The sequence below is a fragment of the Megalops cyprinoides genome, chromosome 1 (assembly GCF_013368585.1).
Source record: "Megalops cyprinoides isolate fMegCyp1 chromosome 1, fMegCyp1.pri, whole genome shotgun sequence".
NCBI classification, from domain to species: domain Eukaryota; kingdom Metazoa; phylum Chordata; class Actinopteri; order Elopiformes; family Megalopidae; genus Megalops; species Megalops cyprinoides.
In genome coordinates, this window is record NC_050583.1 from 67,870,690 (window position 1) to 67,888,315 (window position 17,626).

The 17,626-nt window shown below is 38.4% G+C and overlaps 1 protein-coding gene across 1 annotated transcript; it reads right to left on the minus strand.

The window, feature by feature from the left end:
* Window positions 1-244: 244 nt before the first annotated feature.
* slc22a7a (solute carrier family 22 member 7a) lies at window positions 245-16,807 on the minus strand. Its single transcript, XM_036553479.1, has 10 exons — window positions 16,412-16,807; window positions 15,044-15,147; window positions 12,569-12,723; window positions 11,287-11,455; window positions 11,067-11,190; window positions 10,527-10,636; window positions 9,525-9,739; window positions 1,138-1,246; window positions 447-653; window positions 245-338 (listed from the first exon to the last, which is right to left on the minus strand). Exons 1-10 carry the CDS (start codon window positions 16,787-16,789, stop codon window positions 245-247), a joined length of 1,665 nt encoding a protein of 554 aa, XP_036409372.1. The 5' UTR covers window positions 16,790-16,807.
* Between the last annotated feature and the right edge of the window lie 819 nt (window positions 16,808-17,626).

Sequence of the window (17,626 nt, forward strand, 5' to 3'; positions counted from 1 at the left end):
TCTACCTTCAACTCTCAAAATGTGGGGCAAAGCTAAATTTGGTAACATTAAAATGGATTGGAATGCAGCTTTAGTTTTGTAAAGATCATGGCTGAAGGAACTCTTCCTACAATTGAATCAGCACCATACTGAAAGGTAAGTAAACCTGTTGCCAGTTTATATATATATATATATATATATATATATATATATATATATATATATATATATATATATATATATATATATATATGTCAATAATACCTTAGGGACCTTCATCTCCATTTGATGCCAGTGGTTTTGAACTCATCTCATTTAGCTCAGTATTGGCTAATGGGTCTTCAGAAGTACGGGTGTGTCTGAAACAGAAATGCAGTAGCCAAACATCATGAAATCCATTAATCCATTAGGTTGACTCTGAGAGACAAACACAGATTTGCTTGTGAGTTTCTCCTACACATACATACCTGCCCTCCTCAATGTCAAGGATTGTTTCGGGGAGACGGACATTCAATGTTTCAGGCAATAGGAAAACCACAAATCCACTGATGACGGCCGTGGCTGCAAAGATCAGAGGGGGTGTGAATACCCAGACGTCCTCCAGGAGCATGACCATTGGTGCCAGGGAACCTCCCAATCGAGCAACGAAAGAGGTGTAACCAAGGCCGCACTGCCTGTTGGAACACAGAAGAGAAGATTGTATGGAAAAGGCATATTCTTACAGTCTTTAATACATTTTAAGAATTTTCAAAATTCCACATTTTAAACTTGCCTTTAAAAATGGCAGGTAACTGACACCTGGAACAACTAGTAATTAAGCTCCCATCCAGTCATTGGTCCAATTATGTAATTACGACCTGATCTGGATCAATGACTGGCAGATCTCCAGCAAACTCCTCTGAAGTCCACTCCTCAAACATTTTTGTTTCTTTGGAAATAGACAGTTGACAAAAATATCAACGGGAGCAGAGAGGCACTATAATCCCATATTCTGATATCACTTGGAATCTACAAAATATTTGATTCGAAATTATGTTGATGCAACTTCATCTTCCTCAAGTGCAGTTCTGTTCCAAAATAGACATTATGTATACCTTTGTATAAAATACTGAAGATGTTCCAACCACAAAGCGCTGTTCAGCAGTGCTGTATTCTTACCTGATAACAGTAGGGTACAGTTCTGCCGTGTAGAGGAAGGCTGTGGTAAATGCTGCTTCAGAAAATCCTTTCCCAACAACTGCTACCAGAGTCCGAACAAGAGCATAACCTGAAAACGTGAAAAGAAAATTGTGGACACTGACAGTTCATTTGGTCAATAGCACAACAAAAGACAATATTGTGATACATTCATCTACTTATTCTTGTGACTGAACTGGCTGTCCAGTAGATACGCCCAGACCTTTCTCTGTGTGAAAACAGAATATGTTCCATGCTCGGGAAAAACATGAAATCAACCAAAAAACTGCAGAAGAGGATTCCACATTTTTTAGGGAACTCCAGACATTTTTAGCAAAGCTAGCTGTAAAATTCTTAAATAGCTTGCTAACCCAAGTAGAAATCAAAGTGGTCAATCATGGCAATATCACTGTAATTCACTTCTACATTTGCATAAAACAAGCTAGCTGGCTAGCGAATTAGTCTTACTTTCCAAATCTGGGTGTGTTTTGTTTACAGGGAACATCAAATAGGACCTTACCAGGGCTTGACGTTTTCTCGTCATCAGTTTTTGGTAGGCGGAATGTGCAATATGATTGCAATGTGTTCACACTGTATATTTTGACCAATTATGTCATTTTTAATGAACACATTTTATGTTAGTAAGGACATTCATTCTAATGAAACAATTAATTATTAATTATTTATTTCACACCACAATTCAAAGAATAACAGCAGTTCTTAAATTTCAGATTACTTGATCTGATCCAACATCCAACATCCAACAACAGAATTTACGGTTGCAAGAATGAGTCTAGCAAGTCATAATCTGCATTTTCTTCTTGAAACTTTGATTTCCTTGACCTTTGTGTAGAAGTCCGCCACAGATCTATTGCCCTCCCGAAACTGAAAACCTCAAATTTGGGCCTTGCATGTGACACCAGCATGAACTTGCTCTGTATGTCTATGGGAAGGGCTGAGCGCCAAACAGACTTGATCCTCCACAGACAACTGAATCCCCTGTCACATACAGCTGATGAGACTCGCACAATCTCATACAGCATCAAGATGTTAGCACAACTTTCCTGATTTCCTCCATAACATGCATTTGCGATTGCCAGCCAGAGTGCATTGGAAACAAATGCCTTCAGATGCATCCACCACACAGGACTTGCTCATTTGCTGGAGGTGTTGAGGTGTTGCAGCTTTCGTTGAAAGCAACCTCGTAGTTCTTTGTTGATCTCCATATATTGCAAGCTCATCTCCTTGCCGTGGCCACACTTTTTTGCACTTTCACAAAGGCTCTTGCTGCTCGCAATACTGATGTTGAATCATCTGTTTCACTCTCCACCCGATTGGTAATGTGTTTTGCAACATTGTCAATAACTTTAAAATATATCTTGTCATTAGTTTTCACATTTGTCAGTTCAATCCATCTGTACATGACATTTGAAGCACTGGATCATGCTGGAGAGCAGCAGTGAGTGCTGTTGGTTCACTACCCAGTGTTTGTTTCAGAGCAGTGAGCTCCATGTTCATCTCTAGCACATCCACCATGCCATTCACAGTCAGGTTTTGACTCTGAAAAACAAGACTCAGACCTGAGAGTACATATAACAGGTCCCTCAGGAAATGAAGAAAATTCACAGTCCTGTAGGAGATCACTCACAAATGCTGGTTGTCCTCAAAAGTCTGCAGTTGTCTGGCCAGTCCATGTTCATATGGGGCCAGCAGGACCTTGTATGATGGAGCAAGGACTTCCAAAGCCCATTCCATGTGTGGCATCCAGCACGTTATAAGAACACGTGTTTACATAACGGTGTTAATTCCATTACAGCTAAATACCGTACATAAATAAACATTTATGCAAATACTGAGGAGTAATCTGTCCACAGATGGTCATGCAGGTAGCATGAACATTATGAATGTACTATGTGTTTAATTAGTAAGTTAATAATGATGTAAAAACGGTCGTGCTCATTGATTTGTATGGTGCACTCAGCTTCAGTTATTGCTTTTCTCTTCTTAGTAGAGCACATTCAACTTGATCGCAAGTGCAGAGTATCAGCATTCTGCCTTATTTTACTTTACATTACTGGCATATATCCAGAGAGACTTACATCGGTTAGCAATTCAGCCTGTCTGTATGAAAATGGATGTACCAATACAGCCTCTTAGTGACTATTCTGGACTCCTACCAACATTGACAAGTCTCCACTATTTATTTATTTATTGGCATTTAACAGTTATCCATTTATACAACTGGATATTTACTGAGTCAATCGCGAAAGGCACAGAGATATGTTCCCCGAAAGAATCTGTAGGATAATCTTATGAGCTGTTTAATAAACTCAATACGCGTGAAGCTCTCCTTGCTGTTGTTAAATATACTGATCTTGTACGGATGGATCAGGGCGTCTGCTTAGCGGCTAAATGTAAATGTACACATGACATAACTGAAAACCTATCAAACTGCAAAGAATTAGGCGGACTAAAATTACGTTAAAATTAGTCAAGATATTCCTGAAGAAATGTTACAACATCCCCACAGCAACGGCTTCTGTTCGGTCATTAGAATGTTTTCGTTTCGCAACACTCTCAAGTTTTAGAACCTACGTCTTTTAGAACCACGGCTTTGGTATGACAGCTGCTGTTGTTCTGGACCATTGTTACGTACATTACCCTTGACTATAACGCTTAAAGCACGGTTAATTCTTAGGCTTTAGGGGAAGACTAGCCTTACGGATCGATGCAATACAATTCCAGATGAGCCATGGGCCAAAACAGGGCCAGTATGGCGATCTCCAGAGCCAAACTTGGGGAGAGGGTAAGCACTTTGAAGATACTTCTCAGTTAGCTTCTCTTTCCGAATCGCCAACTGCGTGTAGTAGAATGTGTTTCACCGTCACAACCTCCGTATGAAGGACCTTAGAAGCAAGATGAACGCAATCCTCTCGGCACGAAGCCAACGGCTTTTCGTCGCATTGTAAACCACAAATTGCAGCCTATTACAGCATATTGGGCGTTCTGTGGATGATACAATTGATGAATCACAGATGCCTGAGAGCTAGGAGAAACTCCAGCCCCACCCTACCTGGTGGAGCAAAGCTAATTTGGTCCACTTCTGTGGACTTCTCGTCATTGTCCGCGGATAACAGGGTTGGGATCAATCCTAAACCATATAATTCTACTTCCCCTTTTAATAGGCACATCAATTTCATATCAGTTCAGACAAATACAGAGACAAAATATTTATGATACAAAATGTAATTTTTCCCATTAATACTTATTTCAAACAGATTGAACAGCACATGTATTCCACGTTATCCAGGCAATTTAGTGGACGATTTAAGTTCTTCATGCCTGGAATTTATTTACCACTTAGAAAAACAAACCTGGTACTGAAACTGCATGTATTCTTTTCTGATAATTCATAGTTCCTTAACAGCTAGGAGAGGGGAAAAGGGGAGGAAGGATCACGACAGTAATTCCTATTTATGTATGATTAAGAAACACTGATATGAGCATTGGATTAACATGACACAATGTCAATTTTATCTCCGCAGATCTATATGAAAACAGAGGACTTCATCCTCTCGGATCCAAATATGTACATAATGAGACCAAACTACAACAGCTTACACGATCCCCATCTCCGCAAGTTCTACCAACGCAGGAACATGCAGGACCAGTTAAGAAAGGGAAATTTCATTACAAAAGACAATGAAGTAAGACATGAAAATACAGTCTTTCTACAGCTGACAGTTATGCCGTTCACATAGACCCTATCTTGCAAAATCATTTTTTACGCAGAATCAATCTCTATCACAGTGTAGAGACCAAATGTTCCTGCACTACCAACATTTTCCAGTCCTTACTGTAGCTTATCACTTGCATGTCAACCAGCATGTAAAGTATGTCCAAATAGACTGGTTCTGTGTTTATGTAATGAATTTGTCACATATGAAGGTAGACTCTGCAGAGAAGGAAAGTATTGGTGTTACAAGTCAATATACTGTGTCACAGGAGGAACCCTGAGAGAGACTTGTGGTAGTAAATAAAATTAAGTCCTGCAGTGTCTCAATTTCAAGTGTAACAGATGTAATGGTCATTGCATATTATGTGTCAGGTACACTCAGGTAATATTCAAAGCCACTATATCTCTTTAAAATATATTTCATTAAACGTTTATGCCACAAGAATGGTTTAAATTATTTCATCTTCAAAAAAATTCCTCAAATTCCAATGATGATAAATGGAGAAAATAGATCGACAAAATGCCATTTAAACTTATAACATAACCATGAAATGGATTGAGATTTCTGTGACATTGATGTTATCCAAAGCCCTAAAAATTTTTTTTAAATATCATTTAATTGTCATATTTTTTTTCTCAGGTGAAATGCTCTTTTCATGACTTTAAATCTCACCAGAGATATCTGGAAAATCTCAAGCTTATATCAGACCGCACCATTGGTGTGATACAGGTAGGAAGCACAATGTTGCAATTAATATTTTAATCCATCCATTTGCTGTGTTTACAATAAAGCTTATTTGCACTCAGAAATTTGACTCATTTGAGCAACTTTCAATGTGTCTGGTTGTTTTACAGAGGGACAAGCTAAAGAAATTCCTGGTACATCAGGAAAAGGGCCTGATTTCCAGTGATTTCACTCTTGCTGACATGAGGGAGATTTTGCTGGAGGATGAAGTGGACTGCCTGCGACAGCTGATAAAATCGGAGGCGGCCATGTAAGAGTAAACGTTAAGAACTGGTAAACCCTGTGCATAAAGTAATTGTCATAAGTAAATACAGAGCAAAAATAAAGGAACTCTCATAAACAGACAACAATTGGACAGCAAGTTTTGCCCATATTTTGCGCCGACTACACACTGTCTCAAAGCATGAAATGGAGTATTCCCTCCTTAGTGCCGAATAACCTCCCACACTCACTGGATTAAGGACATAATGTATTTTATTGGACTAGAAAAGCCCTATGAAGCTCCACTGGTGTATTCCATGCTGTAATTTATTTTAAAAAATCATAGAATTTTTTATAAAACTTATATAAATATTACCACCCCCAGTTCTCCTCCATTACTCCATTACTCCCCCATTACTATTAAATTAGATTAATTCTTGTTTTAAGTATAGTTTGCCTTTTCCTCTCTCTTTTGATGCAAATTGTGTATTATTCTGTTTTTAATTGTGTCCCTCCATGCAAAATTCAACATTTGCATTTCAGTGAATGAAATGTGAGCAAATGGAAAATATGGTCTTTCTTTTTTATATAAAGGGGAAGAAATAAGTATATGATGGGAATGGATGAGAGTGAACAGGAGTTTCAAACAGAACTGGTAAGAATTTAAGTGAGAATTAATAAGCAGATATGTAGATAATATGAAACGTTTTAAGTTCAAAAACACGGCTAGTTACTTACACAGAAATCATGTATGCTCCATATGTTAGACTACCAATGTCATGTCAACTGCTCAAGAATGTCTCTCAAAGGGCTATGTGACTGCTAACATGGCAGGTAGTGTTGGCAGACAGTGGCTGCTGTAATTGGTGTAAAGGATCTGCGTTTGGGTGTTAAAAGGCCTACAGCATGAAACAAGAGAAACGGTTTAACTAAAACTGAAACTGTTAATCATAGATAGAATGAATGGAATCATATAGCAAAGTTGCAAGGGGAGTGTATTATGAAATGCAACATTCGCAAAGGCTCTAAGTGGAAGCAGAATCTGAAACTGCTTTTAGCGCAAGCTGTTACTGTATCAGTGATGTGGAAGGTGAATTGCATAGAATCTAAAAGTATTGGATGACTTCAAGGTCATTAATTAAGTTGTATCTGAATTCTGTGTGTTACAAGTTATGGTACAGAAATAAATGCTTGTAAGCATTAAACGATTAAGTGAATGCTCTCTGTCTTCGCAGACATTTCTGAGGAACACCCAAAAAATTGGTTTGACTCTGTGTTGTGTGGGTATGGGGTATGTCCCCCCAACTCTGTTGACATGGCAGATTCCACTCAAATAATGTGGCATTATTTCATTGCCCCAGTATCTGCTGAGCTGGAAATCTGAAGAACGTGCTCGGCTCAGGAAGATTGAGAGGGAAGTGAAGAGTGAGTGGAACAAGGAGAGGCTTCTGAGGGAGGCCCAAAAAAAGCGGGAGGAAAAGGTACTCATAATCATTGTCAGCAAAGCAGAGAAAATTTTAAATTTAGAGACTAACAATAACCATTTGCTTAATATGCAAAAAAGTCTCAAAAGTTGTTTCTCTTCTTGTGTAAATTAACAAGCAAAAACGACAGTTAGTATTGCAGTATATAAAAGAATGAGTAACTAGTATGTATGCTTTGAGCCGTGTTTGTTGATGATGTTTTGTGTACTGTCTACAGTGATGCTGCTTCAGATCTGATCTCTCTCCCCATGTCTATTTCAGAAATATGCCACAATGGTGCGGAAAAATACCCTGCAGCAGGTGCAGATGATTGAAAAAATTAAAATCTCAGAGGAATCTGTGATAGAAGAACGCATCAGCAAAACTAAACAACAACCAGCTGCCACCACACCAAGAGCACCAGCACTTACTGAGACCGTAAGAAAGCGTAAGCTGGTGGCAGCTGAAACTCATCAGGTAAGATGAACCAAATGGTGGCATTAATCCTTATTATAATAACAGGCAACACTAGCAATCTAGAATGACTACAGGACAGAAATTTGATGCCAAATGGGATTCATTTAGTCACTTTTAAATATACATAGTGGAGTAATCATACACTGCTCTTTGCAAGTATCAAATGCACCATCTGCATGCAAGGGTGCTAGATGACAACAGGTAAAGGTGGTATGTCATTATCATCATTATTATTGTTACTGTCCTTCTTGGTTTTAGGGGGTGTGTAGTTATTAGATAAAAGGGGAAACAATGCACTGATATAACTTGTCATTTGTTGTTTTATTTCAGAGAGCCAAACCAAGAGACAAAGTGCAAAAAGGAGCCATGAAATCTAGAATCCAGATCTCTGCTGTCTAGACTGACAAGACAGAAGTTATGAATCAAGTGAAGGCCAGATGGCACATTATGACACGTAATGGTTTCCTATTAAAATTGATTTCAAGTGAACAGATTGATGTAATGATGTCCTAATTAACGCATACAAACTTTGACCCATACAGAATGTATATTTTCAGTACTCTCAATCACATAGGCACGCTATGGATTAATGTATGTTTTTGGTACGGTATATAGTCTGTTTCGCCTATGTGTCATCTATTAGCTGTCATGCTATCTATTATATAGCCAGACAGCATTGCATTTTATAGTTCCCTGTATTTTAGAAAAGCCTTGTTATTCTTCTGGTATAGCTAACAAGCTAGCTGAAAAGAGCAGCAATGGCTGGTCAGCTACGTAAACAGAATATAGTATCTAGTCCTGTGGCGCAATTGCTTTCTAGTAATAATGTATAATAATAGCAGCAAGGGGATCAAAGGAAGACAATACAGTACAGGAAACATGAATGAATTAACCAGAAAAGCCTACTACATCAAGCTAAAAACTACCATTGCTCTCCAAATATTCACAACCACTAAACCTAAATTGTCTGATAACTGCTTATCACCTCCCTACACTAGCCAAAGTGCTAACATTATCGGGACAAGAATTGCAATCTTGGAACTGCTTACAGTTTTGCAGATTGCTCTGACATCAAATTACAATAAGCAAATGGTTTCCAACTTACAACTTTTCTTAAAACTTTAACAACAGCTAAACATTTAATAATCAGAGATAGGAACATACAGAGACAGGAGTGATGAGAGTGGGACGGTCATTCATAATAATAACTGTAACATTTTGTAGTTCCTTAACAAGGGGTGTGAGGTGGAGGGCTTTAAAAATTGTAGTTTGAGCATATCCCTTGGTTTTCCCAGTAAACAAAGCCAATGAGTATAAAGTTTCAATTTTAAACAACATATGTAAAATTGTTCATCATGAAAAATCTACTTGCCCCTTTAACAGTTCACTTGTTTCTCTTTATAATATGTAAATAAAATCTTGAACTGTGAGTTTAATACATTTTGCCGTTAGCTATAGCATGACACAAAATTATCGTTGCTGTCAGCATTGTCCTGTTAAAATTTCATGTTCATAATTATATTGAGTATCTCACTTTTACATTTCTGTGCTTATTAAGCTCTCTGTGACAATCCCATTATAAAGGTGCTGTTTTAAATGAACTTGTGATTCAGTCAAATTGTACACACTGTGCTTTATAAATGTTCATACTCAGCCACTTAGTTCCCTAAAGTGATCTATGTTGAGTTTTTAACACTTTACTTGAACACAGCAAAGCAATGATGATGATGAATGATGTTTATAATACCTGTGGGTATAGCTGTGTTGAGTCCAATCAATGTCCCTGTAATGATGAGTGACCAGGCCTGCCCATTCCTTCTCCCAATTCGACTGAGGGCAAAGTATGTCCCCAGCTTGGCTGGAACTTCAATGGCAGCATATACGAAATGTGTGAGGTATATATTCAAACCAAACCCTGTGATTTTGAAGCTAATTCCATAATATGTGAAGGCAACAGCAAACCTGTGAAGGAAAAAAACAAGGCCAGTCAGATATGGTTTTGTGGGGACAGAAAACAGTAAATAAGCATATTTAATGTAAATTCAGATATTGGTTATGTAATTGGACATAAGAGGTTTGCAGATTGCATGCAATATAAAGCATGATGTTTCATAATGTACGCATCAAAATAAATGCTTTCTAAAACTTTACCTAAATGTACAGAAATTTTTCAGCCCTCATTGATTATTCCTCTTTTTTTTGCAACATCAAATCTGAGTATATTAGAATGGGATTTTTTCTGCTCCTTTTGAAGGCTTTTGAAGGGACTCTCTACAGAAATAAAATAAATCAGTGATATCAGTGACACAAGGTACACAGGTGTACCTTGTGTACCATATTTAGTGTGAGCTCTCAAGAAAATGAAATGAATTTCATTTGTTTAAAAGGGTGACTACTTATCAATTAAGCAGTTTTCAGATTTTTATTTTTAAATAATTCTGAAGATCTAAATACTTTTATTTTCATTTTATCTCTGTAGAGAGTCACTTCAAAAGGGGCAGAAAAAATCCTATTCTAATATACTTAAATTTGATGTTGCAACACAGCAAAAAGAGGAATAATCAATGGGGGGTGAATTATTTCTATCTGCTATGCCAGCCTGTAATTTAATAATAGTCTGAGAAGGTTAAAACAATGTTCCCAAACTGTTTTCATATAAATACTTGAGCATGCCTGGGGCACACAAGATGTTTCAAATTGCAGAAGTGTTTCTGTTTAAAGGGATAAATAAATGCATTGTCTCTCTCACCAGAAGATTCCTGAGCAGATAGTAATTTTTCTCAGTTTTGGTGTCCTCACCAGGTCCATATAGGAGTGGTCCTTACTGGAGCTCTCGGATGCAGTGATCTTCCTCAGTGTCTGCATTGCCGGACATGGCATGACAGTGAAAAAAGTGACACCGATGTTTTACATGTCATCCTCATGTGCTGTGACTATATGCTTGCAGAGTTTTGCTTTGATTTTACATGTCATGTACTTCTGCTTTGATATTCCCATGCACTGGCATATTTTTTAAATGAATGAAATTTGAAACAAAAAGAAATTTGGAAACAGTCACTGAAACATAATGACATATCTAACTACGTCAACTGAATATTTCCTTCCTTATGTCCCTGTATAGTTCTGTTCCACCTTGTAGGACTTATCCTCTGCAAATGTGCTCTCTATGGCCGTAGCATTCTTAAAAGCTTTGTAAGTTGGACTTCCTGTCTGTCCTGAATGCCGGATAATTGTGGCTCAGATATGCAGTAGCATGTTTTAGCTCTGCACGGCCCTGTACACAATGCACCTCTGTGTCCATTTTTGCAGTGTAGCAGCACTTCCCATTCATTTTAGCACACCGGGCCAGGTATGTTTGGGCCTTCTCCACTTTGCCATTGGCCAGCAGCCATCTTGCTGACTCAGGGATCCACCTGTAAGTAAAACAGGAAAAAAAAAGTGGGCCCAGCTACAATGGGCACTGAACCAACAGACCAGCAGCGCAAGACTTGATCTATTATCAATCGTACCACCAAGAGATGATGGCAGCAAGGCAAGGGGAGGTAACCACAAGCATTAGATGCCTCCAGTCGCGGAAGTAGTAGGCTAGCAGGGCCAGAAGCATGTTGCCAATGCTCCAAGCCAGGCTGACAATTGTGCCAGTAAATGTGCGATGCTGAATGTCAGTCCATTCTATGCCTTTAAAAAAGCAAAATGAAAATAGTTCAGTCATTCGGAAGCACATATTTAATCTCACCACAATGCACAATGTCTTGTTATTCTTAAAATGAACAAAAAATATTATGCAGCAAACAAAATTATCATTAATTATATAATTATATAATATAATATAATTAAGTCTTCTATTTGCATGTTACTGATATAACATGATGAGGTCAGTGGTGGCATTAACAAGAAAAAGTGAAATAAATACGAAATGTAACGCTTGCTTAATTTCTTCATTTCAAGTCAATCCTACATTGCTATAGGATTGAATCTGGGCAGTGGTGTGTATTGATTTAAAACCCTGTTTTAATTTAGTACCACTGAGTACCTCAGTTTGTCACTGATACTCATTTAAGTTTCTCAATGTTACGTTCAGCACTCTCTGAAATTAAAAGAAAACATTTTGTCTCATACAGCATCGTTTTAACATTTAATTTAAACAACTGCGTTGTAGTTGTATTGAATGTAGGCTATAGTGTTGTTTTCTGCATAATTTCAAGGTTTTCTGGGGGGACCATATCAACCCAATTAGATTAACCCAACTAACCCAATGATATTATCCCTTTTGATCAAACAAACACAATACATCTGCTACCATTGTCAAATTTATGTTTACCCACTTGCCAGATAATAGAAACATTTGCAGATTTAGCCAGTATAGTCTCTGAAGCTTACAATGAAAAAAAAAACATCAAAGCACACAAATGTTTTTTTTTTTTTAATTCTCAGACCTTTTGGTAAAAATGTAATTTTGTTATGGTCGAATGGGATGGCATTTACAGTCAAACAAAGGGTACGACCAAAGGTGCAATTCTGATTTTTTTCAGTAGGGCGCACAACTTCTCACACAGAAATATTCAAAGAAATGGGAAACATTAAATCATACATTATTTGATATTATGCTGAAATAAAATGTTGAAAAGGCATGCCACTGCAGTTATCAAGGTGAGAAGAGGACTTACAGAGTATTACCACCCATGTCTGAGGTAAATTATTTTCATTCTGAGTATCTCTGAATTAAAGCTATTACTAAAGGTTTCAGAGGAAAACATTAGAAGGGATGAGAATGTAAAGAGGGTCACATACTTAGGGCAAGTGTAGTGATTGTCATCCCAGTCAAGGCCACTCCACAGAGGGCTCTTGTGACAACGAACATCATGTAGGAGACAGAGAAGGCAGACACAGTTCCAAACACCGTGGTAGACACAAAAGACAGCAGGAGCATGGGTTTCCGGCCAAACCTGCATTCAGGGACCATGGGGAAAACATCAGTGCTAATTTGTGTAGGAAGAGGCACATTCCTAGGTGCTAACAGTCAATTAAGCACACTGAATTCACCTTGTCAAAGTCAACATCTGGATGCTTCAGGCAAGGGTAGATGTTTTTGTCTCTAATCCGCTTGTTTAAACCCCAAGGTAGATGAGGATTTGCTTCTACACAAGCGTCCCTCATCTCTCTCTCTCTCTCTCACACACACACATACACACACATACTGGCAAGATTGTATGTTTATGGTCCTTTCTAGTCACTGTACTTTATAAACCACCTAGACTTCATTCACAGTGTACCACTGACAAATCATTTTGTGCTTTAAAAAATTTGAATACACATGTATATGTGTTCTTTATAAAGTTTACTCAGTTGGCAGACATTTTTTAGACAGGATAATAACATGTTAACAGAGCTTGCTTGCTTGCAGTTATGCAAAGAGAAGAAACAAGGCTACCATGTGCTGTGGCACAGAAACAACACTTTTAAGGTTAACCAAGTTAAAAGGATGATTAGGTTTGTTTTTATGCTGACTTCCCCATCTTCGTTATCTATGCTGCAGAGACATGTGGGCACCAATGTTAATGATCAGATTCACTGGTATGCAGAAAGCCACCACTTTACAAGTGCATGGTTAAGGAATGCTGTTACAACACCTCAGTGTGGTTGCCAGAATGCTATGGACAAACTGTTTTTCTGTTAACCATTTTTTTTCTAAAGCTAACTGAGAACCAGCTAATTTACTTTGAAAGTATTTACCACCTCATCTGTATTTTTTCAAAATGTTTTACTAATATATCAAGTAGAACAACAAGGCAAAATGAAAACATAAATATAAACAGGAAGGGAATCTGAGAATGAAAATGCAGAGAGTAATATATTACTTCAAAAGTTAATCACTAATGTCCATCACTAATGACCCTTAGAGACAAAACAGAATGACATGTAATGATTCAGCTGTGAGAGACAAACCTGCTCACAAGAATTAAATTGTGCTGGGCGTCAAAATGGGAAAATACCTGCACACACTACAGGGCTCAAAAATCACAGATATCCATTACCACCTTGTTTACTGATTAACCTAACACATTGAGTCCAAAGACCACCTGCCATGTAAGGCTTTGCTATAGTAGTTGGATATTTCCTGGGCTCAGCTCAGGTCTGCCTGAAAGCCCTGTGTGACACAGATTGTGACGTGTTGTGATTCACTTTTTTTTGGTAACTTCAAGGATTGAAAAGAGAAGCATGCCCGCACTTAATGTTCCAAAAATATGTTTCATTGTGACACCTTCTTGATTCTGGTGAATCTTCAGCAAGTTAACACTGTCCGGGTAACGGGGACTTCAGTACCGTAGTATAGACCATAGCAAATCATAGGATCTGATTACTATTCTGGTATAACTCGGCCCATATTACATACATACACAAAACCTATGTATGTGACACATACCAAGAAGGTTCCTCCCTTCCTATTGGTGGAATGGCCTTCATTTGAATGTAGAATTACATTTAATGATTAAGGCACTCACTTCGTGCAAGTGCAAGCTGAGTGGTACAGTCTGAGTTTGACCACAGATGTATCATTTGCTGACAGTGACCAGGAGCCCACACCAGTGCTTCATTCCAACAGTGGACACGGGTGGATAGATGGGCCAGGGTGTTGTTGTCTCACAGTTTTCCGGCACCCTCCCACTCATCAGGCAGCTGCGAGTTACTCAGATGACTCCAGTGTAGTAGTACCCATCCTTCAATGAGTGTTAACTCTACTGTAATGAGCTGTGTGACATGTACTGCAATAAAAAGCCATTGGCTTTGGGTGAGTGTATAGGAGGATTTAGGGATAGTGCTGTGGTTAGGGTGCATATATTTTTCTTTATCTTCCTTACACAGTATAAACAGAAATTCATTGTTTAGAAGCTGTTTCACAAGAAACAAAAAATTATGATGGGTGCAATTTTCAAACTTAAATCACTGTTATGTATGTTTTACACTCCAGTGACAGGATTATTAGTAGTATAAAAAGTAATGTATGTTACGATATCTAAACCGAATAAAATAATTTAACCGTGTATCTCATATTGTTCCTCATATACTTGACACATATGGAATACACACACAGCATTGTATTGAGCACTAGTAATAGCAATGCATTGTATAATATAGCAACATTTCACAACACATTTGCAGAAAAGACACACAGAAACAATCCAAATTGTTGACACCTGGACTTTTTTCACTAATTGGTTCACACAGGAGTGTATGTTTACACTTGACAAGAAAGAAGGCACATACTTATCTGATAAGTATCCAAACAGGACTGCACCAATAGTGACCCCAATAAAAAAGAAGCTTGCTAGAGCCTGGTTCATTTTTTTGTCATCACAAACCAAATCCCACTGGAAAAAAAACAATCAACATAGATTTACAGGTGACAATAAAAGCAAATACATGAGACTTTGTCACATGATCAAAACAAAAATGAATACACATTACATATATTCACACACAAATGCAGAGCTTGCATGACATGAGATAAGCCCAAAAGGAAGAAATGTTCATAACCTTTCATGGCGCCTGAATTTATACTGGCCTTCTTGCAAGCCTACTGTATATAACTGTATATAAGATGTTTCATTAGGATATTCCTCTGTCTAAGGTCAACCATAGTGTAATCACATAATGTTGCTTCTTCTACTTTCACTGTTTATGATTGATTTTGTGTTGACAATCAACATTACTCATCCTTTTCAGCTATATATTTTATAATGGACTTTCTTGAATTTCTCTGAAATAAGCTCTGTGATTTGGAAATAGTGCTATGTAAATTAAAATGCAATTAATGTACCAAAGACAACCCTCAGCAATATAGCTCAGTCACCACAGTCTTAGGTGGACAAACTGTAGCCAATTCCCAATTAACATACCAATGTCATGCACAGTGTTTATATACAGGCAAGTAAAGTACATGTGCCAAAAGCATTTAGATGTGAAAAATAAAGCTGAGAATTGGCTGCTGACTTCAGATGTGTATCAACAGGCTGAAGTAAGCAAGCTTTCATAAGCTTTCATAAGCAAAAGCAGATGCTTTCATAACAACTTTTACATTACATTATTGTCATTTAGCAGATGTTCTTATCCAGAGTGACTTACATAAGTTACACATGTTATCCATTTATACAGCCAGATATTTTACTGTGGCAGTTCTGGGTTAAGTACCTTGCCCAAGGGTACAACAACAGTTCCCCAGTGGTGGAGTCGAACCAGCAGCTTTTTAGTTTCTGCTCCTTATCACTATGCTACACTAATGCCGCCTAATTACACAAACTGACACCCATGGGCCATCCATTTTCAGTTTTATTAGGAATCCTCCTGTAAATGAAAACTCTAACAAATTATCTGTCTGTATCGCAGTGAGGGTTTTGATGAAGTGATCACCTGAGTGCACGCATGTAGTCAACATAATCTCAGAAACAGAAAACTCTTGCCCCCCTCTCTCTCTCTCTGTCTATATATACTGTATATATATGCATACTGTATATATATACACACTTCATAATTTCACATGTACAATAAAATGTAATCATTTTGCCACATTTTTCAGAGCAGAGACAATCTTGGTAGGTTTCCCAGACACCCAGAGCAAAGCAGCTCTCTCCTTACCTGTGAGGCGGTGGTGGATAGGAACTGGGAGCGGTTGTACACCCAGCCATGCTGGCAGGGGACCGTGGCAGTGGATACGTTGGAGAGAACCCCGAGGGAGAGGTTGAGGTGTGGGGAGGCAAAGGCCTTGCAGGAGCTGAGGGAGCCGTCGGGATTGCGGGGGAGGCTGAGTGAGAGCGTGTCGGCATCGGCGAGGGCCCCCCCATCCTCCAGGTGGGGCAGTGCGCAGCGGTGGGGGGGCACACCAGAGATGAAGTTGTGCAGGAGGAAGTGAAGGGCCACAATCAAGCGAGGGAGACAGAGCAGGTGCAGCACCAGGAACTGGAAACTGTTAAATCCACCGACCTCCGCCAGGATCTCCTCGAACCTCATTCTCATCAGCAGTGTGGAGCAAGAAAAATGAGTCCTCTTTCTGTTCTCTTTGGAAATGTGTGTGCTTTATTTGGAGAGGGGACACAGAGGGAGGGCGTGATTCATCTGCAGAAGTCTACAATAGGTAATTGGTTTGACCTCCCTCTGTGGAAGTGACCCCCTTGATACTCTAAGTTGCATAATGCCAGCTGTAGTCACATTTCTCCAGGAGGTTTTTTGGCCAACAGACTCTTTGGTAGAACATTTCTTATTAGAAGCCAGGGACACAATCATCCTGCTCATGTTCAATCATCTTAATGAACACCAGAAAAGAACTTGTTTTGATTACCGTTCTTGCATGCAACCCAGAGCAAAAGCTAAAATGAGGATTATGCTTAAATTAAACTACCTGCGGATGTTGAATAAAGCAACTAATATTAAAGTAGCAGTTCTTGGCATATCAAACAGATGTTGATATTGCTGAATATCTCTCTTAGTGCTTCATTGTGATAAATTCATTGAAATAAATCTGGGCTTGTTAGCACTATGTTAATGGTACATCCTGTTTAGTATTTGGCACATTTTTTCCATTTCATCCTTCTGAATTTCAGTTCAGTTTTAGGTGACAAAAACATTAGTTGCATCCTTTTTGTCACATTTTAGTTTTTTGTGTTGTTATTTCATACTCCATTTCAAAACTTGCCCTTTCACTGAGCACACACAAATATACCTACATTCCATCTGACTATACTCCATTCATGTCTTTAATTGCTATCGTCATATTCCATCCTAAGGGCCAGGGACTTCCAGCTGTGTATTTGATGTATCCTGGCACCAGTGGCAAACCCATCTAAACTAATAAAG